At 39.5% G+C, this 26,278-nt stretch overlaps 1 protein-coding gene across 1 annotated transcript; it reads left to right on the forward strand.

Annotated features, from left to right (window-relative positions):
- Positions 1-10,665: 10,665 nt before the first annotated feature.
- LOC133798701 (probable protein arginine N-methyltransferase 3) lies at positions 10,666-15,247 on the forward strand. The gene is made up of 7 exons (XM_062237138.1): positions 10,666-11,048; positions 11,236-11,772; positions 11,867-11,964; positions 12,833-12,911; positions 12,995-13,255; positions 13,344-13,511; positions 14,575-15,247. Exons 1-7 carry the CDS (start codon positions 10,737-10,739, stop codon positions 15,034-15,036), a joined length of 1,917 nt encoding a protein of 638 aa, XP_062093122.1. The 5' UTR covers positions 10,666-10,736; the 3' UTR covers positions 15,037-15,247.
- Positions 15,248-26,278: the final 11,031 nt, after the last annotated feature.

Genomic DNA, 26,278 nt, shown 5'->3' on the forward strand with positions numbered 1-26,278 from the left:
ATAATACCTTCACCAAATGTATAACTTTATTCCTTAGGATCTTGTCCTTCTTGTCTAATATCTGGACTAGCTGCTCCTCGAAGGACAAACCTGTCTGCAGCTCCAGATCATCATAACTCAGCACATGAGTCTCGTCGGAAAAATACTTTCGTAGCATCGAGATATGAAACACGTTGTGCACAGCCGACAACGCCGGAGGTAATGCCAACCTATAGGCTACCTGACCGATTCTTTCCAGAATCTCAAATGGTCCTACGAATCTAGGGCTCAGCTTGCCCTTCTTGCCAAATCTTCTCACCCCTTTGAACGATGAGACTCTAAGGAAGACATAGTCTCCCACCTGAAACTCCACATTCCTATGCTTCAGATTCGCATAACTTCTCTGTCTACTCTGCAATGCGAGCATCCGAGCTCTGATCTTTTCTATAGCTTCATTGGTCCTCTGAACTGCCTCAGGACCCAAGTATCTGCGCTCACCCAACTCATCCCAATGAATAGGTTATCTGCACTTCCTACCATACAACATCTCATAAGGAGCCACTCCTATGGTCACCTAATAGCTATTGTTGTAGGAAAACTCTATCAGAGGTAAATACTTACTCCAAGATCCCTCAAAAGCCAGTACACATGCTCTCAGCATGTCCTCCCGTATCTGGATAGTCCTCTCAGACTGACCATCGGTTTGAGGGTGATACGTTGTACTAAACTTTAGTTGCGTGCCCATTGCCTTCTGCAAACTTCCCTAGAACTTGGAAGTAAAAGTAGGATCTCGATCTGACACGATCGACCTCGGAGCTCCATGAAGACGTACTATCTCTTTAACATAGAGATATGCATACTGGTTAATGGTATAGGTTGTCTTCACTGGTAGAAAGTGAGCTGATTTAGTGTATCTGTCCACTATCACCCACACTGAATCATGCTGACCCACTGTCTTAGGCAATCCCACCACAAAATCCATTGCGATCTTCCCACTTCCACTATGGAATGTCTAAGGGTTGTAATAATCCTGCAGGTCTCTGATGTTCAGCTTTGATCTGCTGACACGTCAGACATTTGGCTACATATTCAGTTACATCACCCTTCATCCCCGGCCACCAATACAAAGTTCTTAAGTCCTGATACATCTTGGTGGTACCGGGATGCAAGGAATAAGGGGTGGTATGAGATCCATCCAGAATCTCTTGTCTAATAACAACATCCATCGGAACACAAATCCGACCCTTGTATCTTAGCAGGCCCATGTTAGATATAGAATAGTCCCTAGCTGCTCCAGCTAGAACATCCTCTCTAACCTTCACCAACTGTGGCTCTTGTAATTGACTCTCCTTTATCCTTTCTAGGAGAGTAGACTGCAGGGTAATGTTGGCCAACTGGCCAACTAATAACTCAATCCCTACTCTGGTCATATCCTTTGCTAACTCCTTAGATATCTGTCTCACGCTATACAACTGCCCTGGACCTCTCCGACTTAGGGCATCAGACACCACATTGGCTTTCGCTAGATGATAAAGAATATCACAATCATAGTCTTTCACCAATTCCAACCAATGCCTCTATCTCATATTCAAATCCTTCTGTGTAAAGAAGTACTTGAGGCTCTTGTGGTCTGTATATATCTCACACTTCTCTCCATAAAGGTAATGCCTCCATACCTTCAATGCAAAGACCACTGCTGCCAACTCCAAATCATGAGTTGGATACCTCTGCTCATAATCCTTTAACTTTCGTGATGCGTAGGCAATCACCTTCTCTACCTGCATAAGGACACAGCCTAGCCCCTGCCTCGAGGCATCGCAGTAAACCATAAACTTCTCCTGACCAGTCGGAAGACTCAAGACTGGAGCGGTAATAAAACGCTGCTTCAACTCCTGGAAGCTACTCTCACATTTATTTGACCATGTAAACTTCTGGTTCTTACGTGTTAATTCTGTCAATGGGGATGATATTCTAGAGAATACTTCCACAAATTTCCTATAATAGTCTGCCAACCCAAGGAAGCTTCTAATCTCTGAGGCATTCCTTGGCCTTGGCCAGTTCTTAATAGCTTCAATCTTAGATGGGTCTACCTTGATCTCATCTCTACTAATGATATGACCTAAGAATGTCACATGTGGTAACCAGAACTCACACTTCTTAAACTTCACGAATAGCTTATGTTCTCTTAGTCTCTGCAAGACCAACCTGAGGTGTTGTTCATGCTCCTCCTCTGATTGTGAATAAATCAAGATATCATCAATGAAGACGATCACAAACTAGTCCAGATAGTCCTTGAACACTCTGTTCATTAGATCCATAAAAGTTGCCGAGGCATTAGTCAAACCAAATGACATAACGAGAAACTCATAGTGTCCATACCTAGTACGGAAAGCTGTCTTGGGTATGTCTTCGTCCTTAATTCTCAACTGGTGATAACCAGATCAAAGATCTATCTTTGAGAATACCATTTTACCTTGAAGTTGATCAAATAAGTCATATATCCTTGATAGAGGATACTTGTTCTTCATGGTCAACTTATTCAGTTCTCTATAGTCTATACACATCCTTAGAGAACCGTCCTTCTTCTTCACAAATAACACTGGCGCACCCCATGGTGAGAAACTAGGTCTAATAAAACCCATATCCAACAACTCCTGTAACTGTACCTTGAGTTCCCTCAACTCAACTGGGGCCATTCTGTAAGGTGCCCTAGACACTATTTCTATTCCTGGTGCCAGCTCAATAACAAAATCAATCTCTCTGCGCGGCGGCAACCCTGGTAAATCCTCTGGGAACACATCCAGGAATTCACAGACCAACCTAGTCTCTGATGGTCCCACTAGCATGACCTGCGTGGTATCCACCACGTTGGCTAGGAATCTTATGCAGCCTTTCTATAATAGGTCCCTAGCCCTTAATGCTGAAATCATAGGCATTCGGGGTCCATGCATAGTGCCAACAAATACGAAAGGTTCCTCACCCTCAGGTTCAAAAGTTACCATCTTCTTTTTACAATCAATGGTTGCTCCATATCTAGTTAACCAGTCCATTCCCAAAATCATGTCAAAATCGGTCATGGCTAACTCTATCAAATCAACCGATAATTCCCTACCATCTACCATCACTGGTAAAGACCTAACCCACCTCCTGGAAACCACCAACTCCCCAGTGGGTAATAATGTCCCAAATCCCACAGCATAAAACTCACAGGGCCTACACAGACTATCAACAATCTTACTAGATACATAAGATTGTGTAGCACCAGAATCAATCAACACATAATAAGATATGCCAGCACTAGAAAGCTGACCTGTGACCACTGAAGGCCTAGCCTCAACCTCAGCTTGTGTCAATGCAAATACTTGAGCCGGAGTCGAGCTATCTAGCTTCTTAAGTTCTTCTTTCTTCAGTCTTGGGCAATCCTTCTTAAGATGCCCCACAAGTCCACATACAAAATAGGCCTTCGCCCGACACTCACCCAGATGACATCTCCTGCATCTGGCACATTCTGGATATGTCTTCCAGTTCTCATTGCCGCCCTGGCGGCCAATCTGCGCACCCTATGGCCTCTTATCAGGTCTAGGAGATAAACTGGTATCCGGGGTCTTCCTTTTCTAGTCACTGGGGCCTCCGCCCCTACTTACTCCTAAGAAGGGAGGTCCCATCCTCCTCATATCTCTCCTGGCTGCATTATCACGCCAGATCTTATTCTCATCACCATCTGCAATAAGGGCTCTCTCCACTACCTGAGCGTATGTCGTCACTCCAGGTACAGTGGTAATTTTGACATCCCGAGCTATCATAGGCTGCAGCCCCTGAAGGAATCTTTCCTTCCTTGTCCCATCAGTGGGCACCAAGTATGGAGCGAACTTGGCTAACCTGTCAAATTTCAAGGCATACTTGGTCACCGACATATTCCCTTGCAAAAGTTTACTGAACTCCTCAGCCTTTGCGGCTTTAACAGCCTCATTGTAATACTTTTCATTGAAGAGGGTTTTAAACTCTTCCCAACCCATTATGGTTACGTTTCTAGTTTGGGATACCACCTCCCACCAGATCCGGGCATCTTCCCGAAACATATACGTGGCACAGGCCACTCTTTCATTGCCTACAACTATCATGAAGTCCAAAATAGAAGCAATCATGGCCATCCACTATTATGCCTTAAGTGGATCTACCCCACCCTAAAAAACCGGAGGATGCTGCTTCCTGAACCGCTCATATACCAACTCCCAGCGGTTCTCCAACTCTGTCTGCTGTTGTACGGCCGGTACTGGAACAGCAGATGGGGCCCCTGATGTAGCATTCCCAGCCGGAACCTGCTATTGCCTCAATTGTAGTATCTCTTCATTCTGTCTCTACAGTTGAGCCTGCAAGTTTGCAAGCACCTGTTGCCAGTTCTCAGGGGCTGGCAGAGGGTTCTGACCCTGATCATTACTTTCGGCCTGATTCCCAGCGCTGGCTGGCTCATTGGATTGCCCTGGAAGCATACTTCCAAGTCTATCTGCAATCAATGACTCAGCTTATCATGCAGTAATAACAGTATCTCACATCAACCCATGGTTCAAAACCAATCGAATAAGCATCCACATGCACTGACAATGCTATATAAGCATCCCAATAATTCACATTCAATAATCATGCTAATAAGCAGAGAAATTCATGGCATCACCTAAACAAGATGCTAATAAGCATATTCTTTGGCATGCATAACCACTTAACAATGCTAATAAACATTTTCCTTGAGCATACTACAATGCTAATAAGCATCCTCCACCCAGAATACACATACAGCATCGCTAATAAGCGTTTATGACATTCATCAAGTTCAATGATGCAAATAAGCAATCCTATAACATTTACAAACATCTATCATGCTAATAAACACGTTCTCAACCTACATACAGTAGTCAAGGGCCAGGCCCTATCAGAATAACTCATGCTTCTTATTTAGACTAGCAGATAAAGCACACATAATTCATTTAAGCAAACATACACATAACTATATTAATAGTTACCCAACCCTGAGTCAAGCTTGTCTTTAGCAGTGAATGTACATGCCCAGCCCAACATTAGGAACCCTTAAACCTTGGCTGCTCTGATACCAAGTTGTAACGCCCTGCTAATTAGGGTCCATTACCAAGTGTGTTTAAAACCAGTACTAGACTTGTAAAACAAGTCATTTGGACTAAACATGTGATTAAGCCACTAAAGGTTTAGGTATAAAAACTTTTGGTCAAATCATAAACATTTCCATTAAGTTAAAACACATGTTCTTTACATGGGATCCCAAAAACATCAGTTTAAAAGTCAATTACAATAATCAGGTTACACAATAAGCCGACCTAGGCGGCAAAAGCTGGGTTTGACCCTAGTTCCTCTGAGCATCTCGGCCGTGGTGGTCGAGCGAACTTCATATGTACATACCACTGCTAATGCCCTCTGACTCATGGCTGGTTGAGCTTCTCTTTATCTTTACCTGCACTACAAAGCACCTGTGAGCCAGAAGACTCAGCAAGAAAACATATTCAACAACTTACGGAATAAAACGATTATCAAACAGTAATAACTGAAACTGATGCATTCATTAAACCAAACTAGAGGCCATAGAGTCACACAAGTGCATGTTGCACTTTCTTTCAAGTTGTTGGCATCTGAGCCAGTCAAGTGCATGTCGCACTCCCAGGGTAGCCCAGCCATGGGGGCCTACACTCCACGTGCATTGTGCCAATCTTAGCTTATAAACTAAGTTCTTTAAGCCCTTGACTTATAAGTCAAGCCACCACGTGCCTCCAACTTATAAGTTGAAGCCTTGGGACTCTCAACTTATGAGGCGAGTCTCCCAGAGTTCAATATATTCTCAACTAATGAGTTGACTCCCACTTAACTCCTTAATAACCCTCTAGTTTATAAACCAAGCTTCACAGTCATAACAAACATTCACATGTTTCATATGGCATAACTATCAACAATCACAATGCATTATAGTACATTCACACAGCAGTCATAAGCATAATCATAATTATGCACATTACAGTGTACCTAATCAGATATTCACAAACACAATTATAATCATGTCCATCAATAAAGTCAAAGCTTTATTCATCTCCACATTCATCACCTTGACTAAGCTCTAATCATGCATTCACATAACTGGTGCAGTTTTCTTACCTTCGGTCCTAATGCGAGTTACTAACGACGGCCCTTTGAGTACGATCCCTGATTCGAGCCCTTAGCGTAAACCTAGTCACAACTGTAATAAGGAAGTTCCATCAACAATAGATAAATAAAAGCTTCCAAACCAAATCTTAGCCTCTGGGACATCGAATTCCACTTAACAAGTAGAATCGATCCCGAGTCAAATGGTTAAGTTCCCAATCTAAAAATCCCATCTAAGCCAATTTTCCCCTTAAGGGCCGCGGCCCCTCACACCCTAGCCACGACTCGCCTCTAATTCCAGAGGCTCGGCCTCCCTGGAAACCAACGCACGCCGCGGCGCACCCCTGAGGCGCCGCGACCCGCCCTTGCCACCGAGCCCTGCTAGCTCACAATTCCCTTCGCAGGCCGCAGCTCACCATAAAAGAGTCGCGGCCCAGCCCCACGAACCTAGAAATTTATGGGTTTTTCTTCAACCGAACCCAACCTAAACTCATCCAATTTCATCCCACTCCTCCAATTTAATTCCCACAAGCTATATACTCACTCTCACTAATCAAACCCAACTAATTATCACGGTACAACTCATCAAAATCCCCAAACCCAACCTCCCATCTTTCAAGCATGCATAAACACCATAGTTCTAAATAAACCAGCTGAACTAACATAATAATTTTTAGTTCAGAATTTTACCTCAGCTGAGATGAATCACTTGAGCTAAGCCTCTGTTTTCCCCAAGCCTAACACTTTGAATTCCCAAGCTTTACCCTTCAATCTCCCAAAAACAACTCAAGAATCCATGGAGCATAAAGAGAACGTGAGAGAGAGAGAAAGAGAGTGCTGCTGCTGTTTTCCTTTAATTCCTTAGCCTTCTCAAACATTCCCAGCTTATCTTACATTACCCTTTAAAGAGAAAATGACCATTTTTCCCCTCACCCTTAGCTTATACCTCAAATGTTCACAAGGGAAATTTTTTCCTTTGCCTTAAATCCCGTTATCCACAATTTGCATCCTATAATTCTTGCTACTTCCAATTTTCTCACACGGTTACCAATAAATTTTTCCATTACCCACTAATTCCCGGTGATGTACTAAATCAATAAAATACTCCTAAGCTTACCCCGAGCCGGGTATTAAAACCCCGTTGTGACTTTTTCGCTAACTTGCTCATCGGGATCGCCTCTCGTCGAGTAACCGAAATATATCCACATAATAATGTGGTCTCAATCACACAAACACACATTTGCATTTATTCCCCGAACGGGTCAGATTACTAAAATACCATTCTTATAAGAAACGGGCCCACATACACATATTTAATATCTCTAACATGCAAACATAATAATATTATTATATAATTCACATAATAACTCAATTATTGCCTCCTGCCCCCCTAATCCAGGCATTAAGCCACATTAGGAAATTTGGGATGTTACCGTGCTGCTTGGGAACTTCTTCACCGATAGCACTCCCCGCAGTTGTTTCCCTCACATCCTGGTGAGGAACCAGCCTTAGATCATTCTCCGTGACCAGCTCTTTGACGTTTTTTTCTATGTCCGTCATGCTGGCCAGGGATGCTGCTCGTATATCCATCTCTAGAGTAGGATCTGGTCGGTGCCATGGACCTGAAGAATACTAACATTCTAAGGAACGTGCAGAAAAGCTAAAGGAATTTAAACGACCAGTAAATGAAGAATTTACCTCCTTCAGTGAAGGCCAGATTGTTGGTGACTTGATCTGGAGTTAAAACGTACTCCTGGAAGTACTTTCCCACATTGGACTTGTGAGTGATCTCACTCAGGAAGGTGCGACTAGACTCCTGGTGGTAAAAATGGAAGAACCCCGTGTTGTTGTGATTGGGGTTGGACTTGAGATCAAATAGACAGTTGATCTCGTGTGGCGTCGAGACGTGCCACTTCATATGACTGTATAGGATATAGAGAGCAGAAAGCACTCTATACTCGTTTGGTGTTATTTGAAAGGGAGAGACCTCAAAGTAGTTGGCCACCCCCTGGAAAAACGGATGAAGAGGTAAGGTTGCCCCTGCCTCGATATGATATCTCGACCAAGCGTTGTAAGCGCCCCCAGACAAGTTTTCCCACTGGTCGATGGTGGGCTTGATTAGGGTTATCCCAGGAAGTCTGTACTTCTTGAGATAATTCCCTACCATCCTATTTGTGATGTTGCTAGGAGGTACCACGTACCATTCAAATTCTGGTCAAAGGACGTCCCTAGGTTGGGCCTTTGTTTGGATTTCTGGTTGGGAAGTGTTTTCAGACTGAGGTCTGGGTGATGGATTTTCAGCCCGAGGAGCAGGCTGTTTGGCAGGAGGAGAGGTTGTTTTCCTTTTCTTTTGGGCGGTGGATTTTACGCGACCCATGTTCGATGGACTGGTTGAAGGTCTATTAGAAGGGGTATGAGAAAAAGGAATCTTTGGGATAAGTAACGACGTCTGTTCCTGATCTTCAAGCAACTGGGCGAGCAAGTCGTCGTCGATCGGCCTCTCACCTCCCCACGGATCATGCATGAAAATTTGCGAACAGAGAAGGGGAGATGAGAATATACGGCCAAAAGACCAAGAAAGTGTAAAAGTTGGAATAATGTTGCTAAAGTTAAGCTTCTATACGACCAGCAACATTCTAATAAAAACACTAAATTCTATGCGAACAGTTTGGAAAATGGATTAAAAAGCAGAAGTGAAAAGTTTTTCAAGAAAAACTTTTTGACTATGAAAGGGCAGGAAAACCTAGTTTTTTCTACATGCTTAAAAATTACTTTGATTTTACGCCCTAAATTAATAATCCTAACCCCAAACCAATTCCTAAGCCTCATGTAGTGTTATTCCCTTATACTATCATGTTTAGACTTACGTACCCATTTACCCCAAAACAGTTTCTTTCAAGAAAATTCAAGAAATCAAGGTCCGAAACAAATATAGAATAGATATTGCATGGCATCTCGACGACTGAAAAATTCGAGAAACTTACTTGGATGAAGATTGGAGTAAATCTCTGAGACGCTAAGTCAGGTGGCTAGGCAGAAACTTCGTGGATTGTCAAGATCATCTAAGTTTCTGGGTTTTCTACGCCTTGTTCTTCAATGTTCTTAAGGAGAAAGTGAAATGTAAAAAGTGATTTTGAAGGGTTATTTATATTGGTCGAGGTGCAGTTACCTAGGTAATCATAAGGGGTAACTTTTCAAGGTATGGGTAAGTGTAATAGCCGTCAGACCATTTTTGGGAAACTGCAATGATATGATTGGTTGCCTTTTTTGAGAAGGCATGGACGACTCTGACAAATTTGACAAGGCATACGAAAGGTCGATTGTCTAAGTTTACTTTATGCTGGTTGCAGTAAAATAAACTTGGGGGGCAAATGTTTACCCAAAAACGGCTCTTGATGACGTGACAGGATTGACCTACACACGGCAGGCACGTGACAACTTTAAGTGGATAAATCATGTTCGACCATCAACCAGAAAATTATTTTATCAAGTATCACATTTAGGTGCGACCAGCCTGGTCGTATACTCTCAATTACGTCCTTTTAGATATGCAATCTTGTAATATTTGCATTAATTATATTTTCTTTTATTACATTGATATGCAAGTCTTAATTGTAATTAAGACTCATGAGCTCATGTAATCTTCTTGAGCCTATAAATAAGAATCAAATGGCTCAAGGGATGGACTTTTGAACTTTTGATCTTTGTATCCTGAGAGGAGGATATAGTGTGATTTTCACCGAAGTTGTAATCTTCCCAAGGCTTGTGAAACTCGTGAACCCTAGTTCATTGATCACAGTGTTGAGATTTAATATCAATAAGAACACTAAGTGGACATAGGTCATTACCATCCAATTGGGGCCGAACCACTATAAATCGTTTGTGTCGTTTACTTTCCATTTGATTTTTCTTCTTGTTTTCATCTCATTTTCTATTATTTATCTGACTCCGTGTCGTTGACCAATTTGAGGGTCAACAATCTTATTTTAATTTTTTTAATTGTTTATTTTATTTTATTTAAGTTTAAGTATTTACAAACTAACATTAAATATAAAAATATTCTGTTAAATATAAGAATATTCCGTTAAAGTTAACATTAAAAAACCGTTAAAACAAAAAAATTTATTTATCTACACATTTATTATATATCTATGAATAAATATATTATTATTTCTTAAATTATTGTAGTCAATTTTCTGTCTAATGTACCAATTTCTTTATTAACAAAAAAAAAGGTTTATTTTTTATTATTATTTATATTTGTGTTTCTATATTTTATTATTTTGTATTTTAATATATATTTTTATTTTGTATTCTTAGATTTCTTTGATTTTAATGTATAGTTTTATAACACTTCATAAATTTCTTTTCTAGATTTTTTTAAAAAATTAAATTTCTTTTCTAGATTATTTAAAAATAAAAAACCATACAAATTTCATAAAAAGTTATCTTTACAAAAAATTAAAATAAATAATTAGTGCCAGATTATATATATTTTTATGAAATTATATATAAAGATTTGATTTGAGAATTATTATCACATGTTTTTGTTGTTAGGGTTTGTGTAGGGTTTAACAGAACACCATTTTCAGTTAGTAATGGCGAACGACGAAGAAACACTCCGACCCCGACAGATTGAAGATGACGACCACGTTGATGAAACCGAAGATGAAGATGAAGATGAAGACGACCTCCAAGGCTGGGATGACTGGAGAGAAGACGACCAAGACCAAGACCAACCAGAAGAGTCTTCCTTCCTCTGTCTCTTCTGCGATTCCACCTACACTGACACCCAAGCTTTGTTCCATCACTGCATTTTCACCCACCATTTTGATTTTCAGAGCATTAGAAAAACTCTCACTTTGGATTTCTACGCTTCTTTCAAGCTCATCAACTACGTCCGCTCCCAGGTACGCTACACTCTCACTCCCCTTTTCTTTCTTCTTCATTACATTTTCTTACTGTCATTCACTTCAATTGGGTTGATTTGAGATTGAATGAATGACATCAACGGTGACTTCTTGAACAAACTTATGATTTCTAGCGAATGAATTTGGATTATGAATTTGCATTTTCTTTATTATCTCGAATTACCAGGTTTCCCAAAAGAGATGTTGGAGTTGTGGACTGACTTGCAAGTCTAACGAAGATCTTTGGAATCATTTACATGAAGCAGTCAGTCTTGAAGACATTAAACCTCTTTGGGACAATGATCAATACCTAAAACCTTTTTTGCATGATGATTCACTCTTGTACAGTTTTAGTGAAGATGAAGAAGCTGGAGATGATGGTGATGATGATGTTGTTGTTGATATCTTCGAGAAAGAGGAGCTTATGACCAATCTGAAGAAGTTTAAAGATATTTGCATTGATAGTGAGATTCAGGATACATATGGCCAATATGGGAAAGAGGATGTTGCATCTATTTCTGGCGGCCATTTGAGTGTGGGAAGTTCTTCTGGAAAGAGTGCTGTTAATGGTTTGACTTCAAGGGAACCCGAAGGAAATACACATGATAAAACTTTAAGAGCTTATTTTCCAAATCGTGATCTAAAGGATGTGAAGATTGTTAATGCAGATTATTTTGGGTCTTATAGTTCATTTGGAATCCACAGAGAGATGCTTAGTGATAAGGTATGGATTCTGGCATGACTAAGATTTGATGTTTTACCTTCAAACTCCAAGTTGTGTGTCTCTAGAGTTACTAAGACTCTTTTTTGCTGTTCAGGTAAGAACAGATGCTTATAGGAAAGCTATTGTGGACAATCCTTCTCTCCTGAATGGTGCAGTCGTGATGGATGTAGGTTGCGGAACTGGCATATTAAGGTGAGATAGCTGGTCTGGCTTGCTCTTCCTGAGCATTTATCATTAGATGTTTTGTGTGTAGATATGGGCTCTTCCCATTGGAAATTTTCCATCTTTACTTTGTCCAGTGAGTGATGATGTACTAAACTTCGGTTTGATTTTGGCTTTCGTTCCTTTGAGGTTGGTTTTCGAAGTTATGTTTATTTCATAAGAGAATGATCAAATTCTTTGATTGTTATTACATATTCGCTTGATAACATTTTATAATAGATTCATGCACTGAACAAAGTTTATGTGTAATTAGATTGCTTTTATGAAAATTGTATCCTGTACTGGATAGATGCTTGCCTTTTTGCTGGAAGGAGTTTATGCCTTGATTAGAAAGAACTGAAGTTTCCAACCTGTGTTATGGACCTATGGTTTTTCTGTTATACCACTGTCTCATTGGTTGTTAAGTTTTCTTTTCTGAAGCATCTTGTCACGTAACTACCTGTGTCATATCAACTTAAAGAGATAATCCAAAGTTAATTTACCTATTTTTTTAAGTTTTAGGCTGTATTTGGTTACCCAATATTTTATTTGCACAGATCAAGTTGAGACATTTCCCCCTGGTTACTATGTCATCACTACTGCTACCATAGTTTGTCGTTCATTTAGCTTTCTAATGTGGAATTTTGTACTGGGTGCTTTTGGATTTTTCATTTAGTACTTATTCAAATCAACAGTTATACTCAATGTTCCACTTCTTACTGTGAGGCTCCTTTTCGTTTTGTTTGTATTTTGTTTCTCTATGTGTGATAAATATTTTTATCAATATATATATATATATATTTGCTGGAGGGAGTAGACAAACTGTACTTAGATGGGTCTAAGTTTTTTCTGCCTCTAGTTTATTTTCAGCTCAGGCCAAGGCATCTAGGGTTATAGCAGTTGAAGCAAGTGAGAAGATGGCTGCCGTTGCTACTCAGGTAAAATTTTCAATACCATTGTTATTGAACCTCTTGATTTTAGGTTGTATGTATTGACTGCTTCTCAGTATTGTTAATTGCAGATAGCAAGAGAGAATGGTCTTTTGCGGATTAAAAGCCCAACTAATTGCACTAGCCCATCTACTGGTGTAGTAGAAGTTGTTCAATGTATGGTTGAGGATCTTGACAAAAAAACACCAATTGAACCTCATAGTGTTGATGTATTATTGAGTGAATGGATGGGATATTGCTTACTCTACGAGTCCATGCTTAGTTCTGTGCTTTATGCACGGGATAAGTGGTTAAAACCCGGAGGTGCTATACTTCCTGACACAGCAACCATTGTGAGTTTCTACATGTTTCTCTTGTTTGTTCGAATTAAATTTAGTCCCAAGGACTGTTGCTAATTGTTGTTTTCCAATTTTCCTTTAGATAGTTGCTGGATTTGGAAAAGGAGGCACTAGTATACCTTTTTGGGAAAATGTATATGGTTTCAACATGTCTTGTGTAGGCAAGGAACTTGTTGAAGGTGCTGCTCAAATGCCGATTGTTGATGTTATTGAAGGTCATGATTTAGTAACAGATGCTGCAGTTCTTAAGGTTAGTGTTGCTCACTATTTTATATTTAAAATATAAATTCCATTTAATATCTCTAGTAAGTAGTTAAGTTGTATGCAGATGTACTGTGCCTTGTATTTTGAAAGCTTTCTTAATCTATTATTTGTATGTATTAGGTATGCATGCTTACTAAGTTTGAGTTTAGCCAAATTTTTGCTCAGCTTCTTTAAAACTACATTTATCGTGAGCATTTTATTTTGCACATGACACTCCAAACTTTGTTGAGAAACAATCTAATCGATTTTAACTTTCCAAATCACCACTTTCTATTGCTATATTTTTTTCCCCTTCAAAAGTTATAAGGCAAAACTTGCTGAGACTTCCCTGAAATTTGGAGACAGTGGCCTATGGACCCGAAATGGTGAATCTTGTTTTTCTCCATTCTTCATTACATCACATATGATTTTTTTTTTTCTTTTACATATGAATCTTGATTTTCTCCATTCTTCATTACATTTTGGCCAAGTTTACTAGATAAGAGACGTAATGGTTCGTAGGCTTTTCTTTTTGCATGATGGTTAGCCTTTGTGCTTTGGATGTGTGAACATAAAAAAAACTACAAACCAAGATTCAACTGAACAAGAGAAAGAAAGAAAAGAAAAGCGACAGAAAATAAAATGGCACATGATGAGTTATTTTTGTTGGCATTGTTGCTTCATTCTGGAAAATCATTTTTTTTAAGCTTGCTAAATTTGTCATCAGTGCATAGCACCAAATAGGGAGTTGGGATTTGTATGTAATATTTGAAATTGGTGGTATGTTTTGGAAATCTTGTTTGATAATTTGGGATTAAAAATTTAAGGAGAGATCTAATATTTATTAGTTAATAGAATTGAGAACTGGTAAAATGGTACCCTGAGAAATCAGAATATAATATAAAAAATTAAACAAAAGTTATTTATTTTCTATGTTATGTGCTTGTGCTGAGTATTAACTGGATGAGATATTTTATAGTTTCTTCTGCTAGAGGGTTTTTTTTATAGAAATTCGGTATTAAGCCTCTCGTACTCCTTTCTTGATTTGGTTTATATTTTATCCCTTTCAGACATTCGACTTGGTGACAATGAAACCAGATGAAGTGGATTTTACGGCAAGTGCCGAGTTGGAACCAAATTTGTGCAGTGCAGAAACCAATTCATCTGATTTGGGATCCAAGACAACCTGGTGTTATGGGGCTCTTTTGTGGTTTGAGACTGGTTTTACTAGCAGGTTCTGCAAAGAAATGCCAGCCAATTTGTCCACTTCTCCTTGCACCCCAAAAACGCACTGGTCACAGACAATCCTAACATTCCGGGAACCTATTGCCATTTCATCAGATAACTCTAACTTGGACAGATCGGCTGCTATTGTTGGTAGTGGTGGTTGTCCTGCTGTAAAGATCAGTCTGCGTATAAGCATTGCCCGTGCATCTCAGCATCGCAGCATTGACATTTCCTTGGAAACTGTCGGAGTTGGTCCCGACGGCCGGAAACGCAGCTGGCCAGTGCAACTTTTTAATATGTCATGATCTGATTCTTTCAAAGGCAGCAACATTTCATGTCAATTGCCGGTGTTTGTTTTTGTTAGCCCTTCTGCTTAATCGTGTTCATGTAACCATTTTTCTTTCGGGGAATCAGCAACAAAAGTAACTAATGTTTTAACAAATTTGTGAATTAGTACCCAATTTTTTTGTTGAAAAATACCTAATGTCTACTTCTCTTGGTATTTACCGGTACTCACCGTAACTGTTATGTTATTATGCCTTATAAATTTTTTAAAAGTAAATTTAAATTGATTTCAAAATAAAAAAAATAATTTAAATGCATTTAAAATTTGGAAAGTAACAAAAAAAATATTTAAATTAATTAAAAATAATTAACGATTTTCTTTTTCTCACTATTTCTTCATCTTCTTCAATTTACCCATCGTGTTCTTCATCCCAAAAATCCACTAACCCAAACACTTCATTTCCATATCTCAAACACTACATTGAACCATTTCAATGTTCATCTCCAAAATGAGAAGCATAAATTTTAAAATGAACAAAAAATAATCTAAAATAAACAATGAACATTACAAACCTAGATCTGAAATATGGCTCGGAACTAAGGTCGATGGAAGGGAAGAATCTCGCAACTAAGGTATCGGGCTTGAGTGAATATTGGCGGATCTGAGCTCGTGGCTAGATTTTTGGACTCGAGGGGGACAAATCTGGGGTCTTGGGCGACTTTGGAGGCTAGGCAGAGTTGATGCTGAGTTCCTGGGTCGCTGCCTTTTGGTTTGCATTTAGTTGTTGATACATAACCATGCCTAGAGAGAGAATTTAGTTTTTTTTTTAATTATTTAAATATTTTTTTGTTATTTTAAAATTTTTAAATGTATTTTAATTCATTTTTTTTATTTTAAAATCGATTTAAAATTATTTTTAAAAAAAAATTATAAAGTAGACCAATCATAACATCTAAAAAAGATTAGGGTGGGTATAACACATATCAACGGAAGTATACATTTGATACTTTTTCACCAAAAAAAAAAAGATTGTGTATTAATTAGTTTTTTTAAAACATTAAGGATTTGTTTGGTAACACTTAAAAAAATATTTTTTCTATTTAAATAATTAAAATTTTGAAAATTAAATATAAAATAGTGTTTGGTAACTCTATTTTTATTTATTATTTTTAAAAGTTTTAATTAAAATTCATTAAATTTTGAAAATAGAATTTTTTTTCACTTTCAAAATTTGTTTAAACTGTTTTCAAATTTTTCGTTTTTTTTTTCTTCTCTTCTTCAAATCAACACCTCATTTTAACACATTTCTTATTTTTTGTTTTTTTTTTTAAAAAAAAAAATAGTTACCAAACATATTTTTATTTTTACAAAATAAAGAAACAAAAATAAAAATAATATTTCCATTTTTGTGTTTAAAAAATTCAAAAACAAAAATTTTACCAAACACAACTTTATTTTTTACTATATCCGCAAAAATAATTGAAAACAGCTTAAAAAAAATTTGAAAGTGAAAAAATTATATTTTCAAAATTTAATGAACTTAATTAAAATTTTTAAAAATAATAAATAAAAATAGAGTTACCAAACATAATTTTATGTTTAATTGTCAAATTTTTAATTAAATAAATAAATAAATTATTTTTTTAAGTGTTACCAAAATTTTTAATAATTCCCATTTTTACTTCCTATAAAAGATTATGAAAGCGATATAGACAATTATCCTCAAAGCATTGCAGTATCAAGTGGTACTGTGGTATGGTCTCAGATATCGCCCCTAACTTCTTAGGAGATCCCTGATTCATATAAATAAATATATATATATATATATTTATGGCCGTGGATTATATTCCTTTCACGGAACGGTTCAGTCAGAAAATAGTCAAAGGGGGCCCCAATTTGTACTACTATTGGAATGAAATTGTAACACTATTTCTGATAAAAAGTGAGGCTAAATAGTGTAGTTTGTCCCATCGCGCAATTAATGCAACTGTGCAAGCCACCAGATATAACCGATTTTATAATATTTAATGTGAATGGTTACACGTTGTGGGTGGTTTTCTGGTAATTGTACATCTTGAACTTTTGGTCTTTTGGTAATTTGTAGCTTCATAACATATTTGTTGTTTTTTTTACATTGATTGTACATTTAGTACATTGTTCTTACTATTTTGCACATTATTTATGATTTCGCAACATATACTGTTTAACACAGGTAGATGGACCAGTCCGAGTCCATGAGCACGACCCAAACGAAAAGGGTCTATTACAGTGAAATAAACTTTAAAATTGAGAATTTTTTTATTAGGCCCAAAGTTATGAATGGGGCACCTAAGATAAATTTTTGTAATGAAGATGTGTTATTTAATATATCTTCCCATTTTGTTATGTTACCAGTAGACAAAGTAGTGATCAATTAATATATCAGAAGACGTACAATTGAATATTGTAGTCAAAAGTTAGTAAAACAATAAGGACTGTTAAAATCAAAACTAATTAACACTTTTTTTTATCCTAATTAATGATAAAGATAACAATATTATTAGTTTACTTAGAATAGTATTGGTAAATTTGTAATAGTAATAAACAAGTTTGGTGAGTTGCATTAACAATGATTTTTTTTTGTTTTTTTATCCTAATTAATTACCTAATTCATATTAATATTATGCTTTAAACATGGTTTGAATGATTTTATGCCTATTTGGTGAGAAGCATATATACTTTAAGCAATCAATTAAAAAAGTTAACAAAATTACTTACTATTAAAATCTCGTAAGCATAGATAGTAGGCTCAAATCTACACGATATGATTAAGTAAGTGTAATTATTTCATATTTTGTAATCCTTCATTTTAATTGTGAAGATGACTATTTTTACTAATTTACTCTTTAATGTACAATTAATGAAATTTCAATAATAATGATACGCATAGTATATAATGAAGAGAAAGAGAAGAAGATGATTACAATCAATTTGTTATCTAATTTTATCAATTAGAGTGAAGCGTCACTAAAAAAAGAGGAACGTATATTTAGGATTGGTCATTTGATTATCATTAATCTACCTTTCTAAAACATTACAAATATGATTGAACTGCCATAATCAATAATTTTTTACCATTGAAACAAATCTACTATTTAGCTACAATTTGAATTCACTTACATTAATGCAATTTTTATACTAATTCAGCCACTTAAACCATTACAAAACACTTTAATTGTTAAGTAGGACAGAAAGCCTACGAAAATAGACACTTAGTCAATTTGCACTATCATTCTGTCATAAAGTTCGATGGTCATCTAGATTCGTCGAATTTAACCGAATGCAAAGCTCTCTTACTTGGTGAGGGTTGTTGACTGTGAGGAAGCGGTAGACCGACCAGCTGAGGGCATGTTCTTCGATTGTGGTCTGCAGAATAACAGTTTGAACACTTCCTTTTAGTTTTAACGGCTTCATCCGACATATCTATCGAAACATTGTCCCTATTGTTTCTTGCATAGGCGGATCCTTTAGTTCTACAAGGTGTTGGGTCCCTGGTAATGTTTTCATTTTCTTGATAGGTTTGATATCGTCCCAAGTCGTTGTTACCGGTGTTTGATTCCAATGGAACTGCATCCTTGAACATTGCAGTTAGTGTTGCCACTTCTTGTTTCACTTTGGTGTAAGATTGCTCAGACTTGGAAGCGTAATAGCTCAGCAAGTTTGTATCCAAAGCGAGGGATGCCTGCCTAGCCATTTCAAATAACAGTTGCTTTTTGTGGAGTGTTGCTTTAGTTCGAGGGGGAGGACTGCTTTTGCATTCTTACTCCACCGTTTCAGCAGGAGAGACTATGGTACTATCTTCATATGACGGTATTTCATTACAACCCAAATATGTCTACACGGATAGCCGTCTGTCTCAAAAAGCAAGCAGTGACAGGTGAATGTCTCCTCTTGTGGGTGGTAATGAACGTTGTACACTCTATCCTCGTGTTGGAACTTTGACAAACTGTAGGAGAATGATTTACCGTTGTCTTCACAATTGTTGACAAAGTACGCATGTTCCGCTTCGATTTGATCAGCCACTTTATAGTACATATTTCTAGTATATAATTTGGCACACTGCTCATGGTATGTCTTAAGAGCATTTTTGGGACCTAGTATTGGAGGACTACTATTGTTGACTGTGTTTTTAGCCAACGACGTGAGAACTTCAAAAACGATAAACCTTCAAGAGAATTTAAACGACACAGACAGTTTAATCAAGAAAATTAAATAACACACAAGATTTTATAGTGGTTTAGCCCCGTTCAGTCAGTAATAGCCTAATCCACTTAGAGATTTTATTACTTTATCTACACTCAAGATCAGATGAACCAGTGTCAACTGAGTTTCTTCAGTGTAAATTTTCAGGAATACAGAAAGGGTTCTCTCTCAAGGAAAACACACTTTCTCTCTCTAGAACTCAGACCAAATCTCAAATTGCCAAAAGTCCTTTTCTGATCCCATTAACCCTCTATTTATAGGCTTGGGATCCTAAACTGATCCCCCCTTAGGATCGAGATATTCTATTATTTATATTATATTTAAATTACGCAAAATATTCAAAAATGCAACAGACTCCTCAATTTGAGTGAGGAGTGAGAGATTCCCGCGATGCTCAGATTGATTCTTGCTGAAGCCGTTTCTGGGAATTTGACGTAGTCTGATCCATTTGTTTGATGAATATCTTCTTCTGGTCGGACATATGCATGTTGGACACTTGTATACGGACCATACCCCTTAGACTCTCTTCGGACCAAAGTCCGACCAGTCACCTTTTGGGCTCACCTCCGGACCATAGCCTTGGGGTCTCCTCGGACCAAGTTCCGACCACACCCTCATGGGTGCTCCTCGGACCAAGGTCTGAGCCACACTCTCCTTGGATCTCCTCGGACTAAGGTCCGAGCCACACCTCCCTTGGCTCTCCTCGGACTAAGGTCCGAGCCACCCTCCTTGGCTCTCCTCGGATCAAGGTCTGAACACATGCATGGGGCTTCTCCTCGGACATGGTCCGACCGGACCTCTTGGAATGCCTTCCTCGGACCAAGGTCCGAGCACATCACTTGTGCCCCTCCTCGGATCAAGGTCCGACCGGACTTATTGTGGCCTCTCCTCGGACTAGGGTCCGAGCCCATCTCTTAGGGCACTCCTCGGACTAGGGTCCGAGCCCATCACTTGGACTCCTCGGACTAAGGTCCGAGCACACCACTTGGACTCCTCAGAATAAGGTCCGACCGGGCACACCTTAGCCTAAGTACTCTCCTCAGGTGCACTTGGATTGGTTATGACATCTCTCAAGCAGTCCAAACTCTTCACTGATGTACTGGGCTACTGCTAAGCCAGATCACCCAACTAATCCATGCCACTTGTCAATTTTATTGCCACATCATCATTTTCAAATTTTGGGATAACATTTGCCCCCCAAGTTTATTATATGATACATTCACATAATAAACTTTTTCTCCACATTTGACGGCATTATATAAAAAATAATTTTTCATCTTCCCGCCATGCAGCAGACCACAACTTATAGGCCACGATCACTGCAAAAAACTGTCCATGATCGAGGGGAGAAAAAATAGCCCCAGAATGCCAAGGGTCCAAAAATAACCAATAAGCCTCAATTTTTTCTTTAAATATCCCCTACTCTTACACATTTTTCTTCACACAAGCAAATCACATTTTTTTAAAAACCTCTCTTCTTCTTTCTTCTCTCTTGGCCGAAACTCCAAGGTTTCTCTTCTCTTTGGCCGAATCTCCAAGGACTTCAAGGGAAGCTCTCCATCTCTTCAAGCAATCTCCAAGAAAGTCAAAGGTTCTCCAACCTTGAGTAAGTCTTCTTCTCCATGCTTGTTATTTTTTTTAAATTTCATGAAAAACCCATGCCATGGCCGAAACCCCTTTGATAGCTTTTTTCTTGAATTTGTTCATGAATTTCATATGAATGCTTGTATAATGCGTTGGTTTGTTGGGTTTTGAGGATGTTTGTGCTATGGGTAACCCAAATTACCTTTAATTTCATAGGAATTTCAAGAAAAATAGGTTAATTTGATATAAATCATGAGTATGGGTTTTGGGATTTTTGATAGCATAGAAATTTTCAAGAACATGAAAAAACCTTTCCACTTCCATGTTTTGATCTTGTTTTTGTATGTATGGATGAAGAAATGTGTTTATGATAGGGAATCTAGGGCTTTGCTCTTACGGTTTGGGCTTTATGGTTAGATTTGGGGTATGAAAAATGGATAGGTTAAGGAAAGTGGTCGATCGGCCACTGAATTTTCTGGGTAAAAATGTGGTCCGATCGGACCGCACGGATTCACCTCCTCGGACACCCATGTCCGATCGGACATCTTGGGCGGTTGGTGCTGGGCTCCTCAGACACCTTCGGCTCGGATGCAAGGCGTGGCACGCCTCTCCTTGGACGCAAGGCATGCTTCTCCTCGGACGCAAGGCACGCCACTTCCCAAACTTCCTCGGACGTCTTTCCGCTCGGACGTAAGGCACTAGGGGCACCACTCCACGTTAGGCATCCCTTGGCCTCTCCTCGGTCACATGGCATCTGATCGGATGCCTAATGACCCTTTGCATAGGCCGGACAAGTGTCTCTTAGGACACGCCCCCAGCCCAAGTTCACACTTGTATGCATGCGGATGGGCACACCTCTCCTCGGGCCTTTGGTGTCCGACCGGACCTCTCCTTGCCGTGTATGTGTCTCGTAGGATGCACCAGCCTTCATTGGCATTAGGCACCACTTAGGAAATTTCAACCACTTAGGAAATTTCAAATATTTTTAGGCACCTTTAAGCACCAAAAATCTTTTTTCCATACATGCTATATTTTTACCACTTATATAAATTTTTCTAAGTATAAAAATAATTTTTGTTCTTATTGAATTTTCTCTGTATGGTTACTCACCTCCCCGTTTTTTATTTATTTTTGTAGATGGATCGCTCTGATTATAAGGGAGGTGGCAACCATACGGACTCCAATACATCCATCCCGCAGTCAATCGAGACTCCTCAAAACAGCGATTCCTCATCACACTCTTCCACCAGTTGCACTCCCGAGGATCACCTTTGTCGCTTCAAGCGGATCCTTCCCTGCTCAGCCTTGTACCTTCTCCACGAGGAACAGTTTCTTCAACAAGCTTCACAGTCGATGATGAGGGTGAAGAAATCTAACAGATTTCCCCAGGACCAAGATCCACAAGTTGCCCGCAGAGCGGTGCAGAAGGTGGTGGAGCACAGTCACGCCCGCACTGCAACTCCTTCAGGAGAACCCTCTCAGAAGTTTGCCACCGTGATTCAGAACTTGGCCGTTCAAAAGCAATGGAAGGGGAGAGAAGAAGAACCTTCCTGGTTCACTGCCCAAGCTTCAAAGCTTAATCCCGGGTCGTTCCACAAACACATCGAGGCTTTGGGTTTGAGTGGGGCGAACATGATATGCCCGGGCTCTCACCAGAGAGCCAATAGGCCTGGTGGAGCATACTGCGCCTGGTCTAGGCATCATGTCCACGCCGGAGCGACAATTCCATTACATCCCTACTTCTGATCTATAGCGGACTATTTCAATGTCTCCCCATTCCAGATTGCACCAAATGGGATCCAGGCATTGTCTGCATTATACATTCTCTACTTCCTGCATGGTTGGGACGAGCCTACCCCTCACGAGGTGCATTACTTATTTGACTTCAGGACCAATCCCACCCACAACAACACGGGCTTCTTCCACCTCTACCACAGGCAAAGAAGAACTACATACCTTAGTGGTATCTCTCACAAATCGAACCCCGGGAAGTATTACATAGAATATTTCCTTACATCGGGCATTAAGGCCAACAACTTGGCCTTTACACATGCGGGTCCATTCCAACGACCCTTGCCTACTGAAGGGATGTTTGATCGAGTAGAGAAGTTGGCTAGCATGAGTCCTGAGGAGAAAGATGTGAAAAAAATTGGTCACTGTAGACTACCTACAGATGGTGGGCCTTATACCATGTGACCAAGATATGGCGGTGGAAAGTACCACCGGGGAGAACAACACAACTGATCAGTCCAATGCAGGCACGGAGATAGTGACTGACCAGTTTTCTCCTGGACCCTCTCCGCTTTCTCATAGGCCTGGAGATCTTGTCATTAGGGAGCCTCAGCCTCAGCCCCAGCGCAGATCTGCTATTCCCGCTCAGTCTGGGAAAGGAAAGGCCATCCAGATTGAGAGAGAACTCAGCTCATCTTCGGACGACGAGGATGAGTTCATTGACCAGATTCTCAACTCAGGTCTAGTAACCATAGGAATACGTTTAATAACTTGGTGATTCGAGACTAACAAAATTGTAGTAGTAATATACTCATCTACATTTTATTATGTTTATATCTCTAACAACTTTGTGTTTTCCTCTTTGGCAGATCCAGATATGTTCAGGCAGTGCACTGCTTCTTCTGCTCCAAAGAGGAAAGCTGGCGATGGAAGTGGCTCCACGCCCCCGAGGAAGATTCCGAAGGCAGTGCCGCCCAGCCAAGGGAGACAACTCGAGGGGTCGACTACACTCCCATCGTTAACTCCTTTGTCACTTCCTCCATCAACGAGCCTAACTCCCCCAGGCCCGCCTGGCCCGAGCGAGACACTCCGAGCTGCTGATACCAAGCTCAGGGGGGCAGTTGATCAGACCCTCCGTGACTCATCAACGATTCAAAGCTTTGCATCTCTTCCTCGACTTAGTGTCGATGCTGTCCTAGATAGAGGGATTGCTCAGCTGACACACGTAAGTACTCCACCATAAGATAGATTGTTACTTACGTTAATGCTTTGTAGTAACTTTTTGTTTTTCATGCAGACGCTTATGACCTTCTGTCATGCCCAGCAGCGGTCAGTTGATTACAAGGAGTTGATCAAGGTACTAAATGATCAACTGGTGGAGGCCCAAGCTAAGGTAGAGACTCTAACTGCCTCAGAAACAGTTATGAGGTGGCTGAACGGGATGAGTCTCTTAGGAGATTATCTTATGAGAATCAACAGCAAGTTCAATCCAACCAGTCCTTGACCGCTCAACTGGAGAAGCTGACCCTTGAGAATAAGGAGTTAGCTCGTGAGAATGAGGGACTAATCAGCGAGAATGAAGAGTTGAAACAAGAGAAGGAGGCTAATTTAACTCGTTACGAGGAGGCTAGCTTCGACTGCTTTTATCAGGTATGGAAACTGAATAAACCTCTCAAGCTCGATTTTTTCACCGAGGAGGTTCAGGCAGAGGAGCTTGCTAGATGTGAAGCAAGGGCTGCTGAGGAAGCTGCCAATCTTCCTGGCCCTACACCTGCCTCCTCTACATTATCCTTCCGAGCGAGAGGAGCAGCTGAAGCCGAGGAGGGGGTTGATCAACCCACCAGAGAAGCACGCCAGTGACTCCTCATCCTACTAGAGCACACCTGCATGACTAGTCGTAGTCTTACTAGTTTTTATCACAGTTTGCTTTATTTTGTATACTTTTGCTCGTGTGATTGAGCATTTTGACACTTGCACTTTACTTTTCTTTTTTAACTAGCTCTAAACTTTTAAGTCTTTATTGTGAATAGTAAAGTTCCTATATGCCTTAAATTTCACATGAGTATTTAGTTTTCTAACTTAGAAATTCTAAACATTTCATAAGTCCATACTAAATATACTTCCTCATGCTCTTATTGCTCTAACTTTTAATGAGCATAACTTTTTATTATTACATGAATATCTATTTCTAACTTAAAATTTTAAAAATTCTAAGTTACTTAAGCTTTGTTAAACAAGTTAGCTTAATGGCCTTTTTAGACTTCCAAATTTACAAGTCAGCCCAAAAACAGATATCTTTGCTCGTGCTCTTATTGCCTGTGTTGAAGTACAAACCAGTATACCCTATGTTCCCCCCAAGTGATTGAGGGTTGAAAAATCCTTGATCACTTGCTACTTGACCGAATTTTTCCGAGTAGTTATTACTCGTGAAACACATAAAATATACAAACATATTTCAGTAGTTGACCACTACAAAACACATGCAATTATTTAAACGTTGGTCATTCATCTCATGATACCGACCAGTTGAACACTGTCCGGTATATATTTACACTTAGTTTTAGAAGACCTGTTTTGTTTAAATCATAATGACAGTTGAACACTGCCAAGCAAGAATAATCAACACATATGCAAAATTTGTAGCAAGATTCGACCACGCTGCGCGTGATCTCTTTTATTACTCGTAATAATAAATGACAAAACATGTCTAACAACGAGTTCCAAACAAAATAACATTGTTCAAAATAATGTGACTGGGTAGCAAATAACCAGTTCACAAACAAAAAACTTAAATAACAAGTTAAGCACTTGATACAAAGCTACTACTCTGCAAGCAGTATTTATTGATAATATTTCCTCAAGTGCTTGCCATTCCAGTAGTTCCTGATCAGCTCTCCATTTAACCGAGCAAGCTTGTAGGTGCCGGGTGGCAAGACTTGCTCAATTTGATACGGTCCTTCCCAGTTTGGTCCTAGCACACCAGCTGTTGGGTCTCTGACAAACACCTTTCTGAGGACCAAATCTCCGACTTGGAACTTTCGGTCTTGGACTTTGGAATTGAAGTAGCGCGCCACTTTTTGCTGGTGAGCAGCAACTCTCAAGTTTGCCTCCTCTCTTCTCTCCTCGAGGAAGTCCAAGGATTCTGCTAGCAACTGATGATTCTCCTCTTGGTTGTACATGGTCCTTCTATGAGATGGAGGGTCTATCTCCACAGGTATCATGGCCTCATACCCATATGCCAAAGAAAATGAGGTATGTCTAGTTGCTGTCCGAGCAGTAGTCCTGTACGACCAAAGGACTTCTGGTAATTCTTCCGCCCAAGCACCCTTAGCTCGCTCCAGGTGCTTTTTCAGAGTATCCTTCAATGTCTTGTTTACTGCTTCAACCTGCCCATTGGCTTGCGGATGGGCTACCGAGGTGAAACTTTTTGTGATACCATGCCGAGTGCAAAAATCAGTAAATATGTCGCTATCAAACTGGGTGTCGTTGTCAGACACTATCTTCTTAGGCAGACCATAGCGACATATTATGTTCTTAACCACAAAGTCCAATACTTTCTTCGATGTGATCGTGGCTAATGGTTCGGCCTCAGTCCATTTAGTGAAATAATCTACTACAACCACCACAAACTGTACTCCTCCTTTTCCTTTGGGCAACTTCCCGATCAGATCAATACCCCACACTGCAAAAGGCCATGGACTTTG

This window comes from Humulus lupulus, chromosome 8, assembly GCF_963169125.1.
Source record: "Humulus lupulus chromosome 8, drHumLupu1.1, whole genome shotgun sequence".
Taxonomy (NCBI): Eukaryota; Viridiplantae; Streptophyta; class Magnoliopsida; order Rosales; family Cannabaceae; genus Humulus; species Humulus lupulus.

Bases quoted from the DNA above. Each gene is read 5' to 3' on its own strand.
- LOC133798701 (XM_062237138.1), top strand. From the start codon at position 10,737: ATGGCGAACGACGAAGAAACACTCCGACCCCGACAGATTGAAGATGAC. The intron at 12,912-12,994 runs GTAAAATTTTCA...TGTTAATTGCAG, and splicing joins TGGCTGCCGTTGCTACTCAG to ATAGCAAGAGAGAATGGTCT. The intron at 13,256-13,343 runs GTGAGTTTCTAC...ATTTTCCTTTAG, and splicing joins TTCCTGACACAGCAACCATT to ATAGTTGCTGGATTTGGAAA.